The sequence below is a fragment of the Buceros rhinoceros genome, unplaced genomic scaffold, assembly GCF_000710305.1.
Source record: "Buceros rhinoceros silvestris isolate BGI_N320 unplaced genomic scaffold, ASM71030v1 scaffold6542, whole genome shotgun sequence".
Classification (NCBI taxonomy): domain Eukaryota; kingdom Metazoa; phylum Chordata; class Aves; order Bucerotiformes; family Bucerotidae; genus Buceros; species Buceros rhinoceros.
The window spans coordinates 1-332 of NW_010399397.1; the positions used below are offsets into that span (position 1 = coordinate 1).

At 65.4% G+C, this 332-nt stretch overlaps 1 protein-coding gene across 1 annotated transcript in view; it reads right to left on the minus strand.

Moving 5' to 3' along the window:
• Positions 1-75: 75 nt before the first annotated feature.
• Positions 76-332, minus strand: part of LOC104489292 (protein Wnt-10a-like) — a 17,340-nt gene continuing 17,083 nt past the window's right edge. Inside the window, exon 6 of the mRNA XM_010131438.1 lies at positions 76-330. Within this exon, the coding sequence (XP_010129740.1) occupies positions 76-330 (255 nt within the window). The remainder of the gene's footprint in view (positions 331-332) is intronic.

A 332-nucleotide genomic window follows, 5' to 3' on the forward strand; every position in this document is an offset into this window, starting at 1 on the left:
TACCCGTCTCCCTCCCCCCTGCGGGCAGGCGTGCTTGTCCCTGGCACCCTGGGGTGGGCACCCATCCCTGCCCTGCTACTTGCAGACGCCGACCCACTCGGTGACGCGGCACTCCTCGCAGGCCACGAAGCAGCACCAGTGGAACTTGCAGTTGCAGCGCTCACTGCGCGTCTGCCGCAGGATGTTGTGACCACGGCCACAGCACAGGCTCTCACAGTTGTCCATGCCCGGGCTGGTCTTGTTGCACAGGCGCCCCTGGGTGCCCAAGGAGTCCAGGGCTGGTTCCCGCTCGCAGAAGTCGGGTGACTTCTCAAAGTAAACCAGCTCGCTGA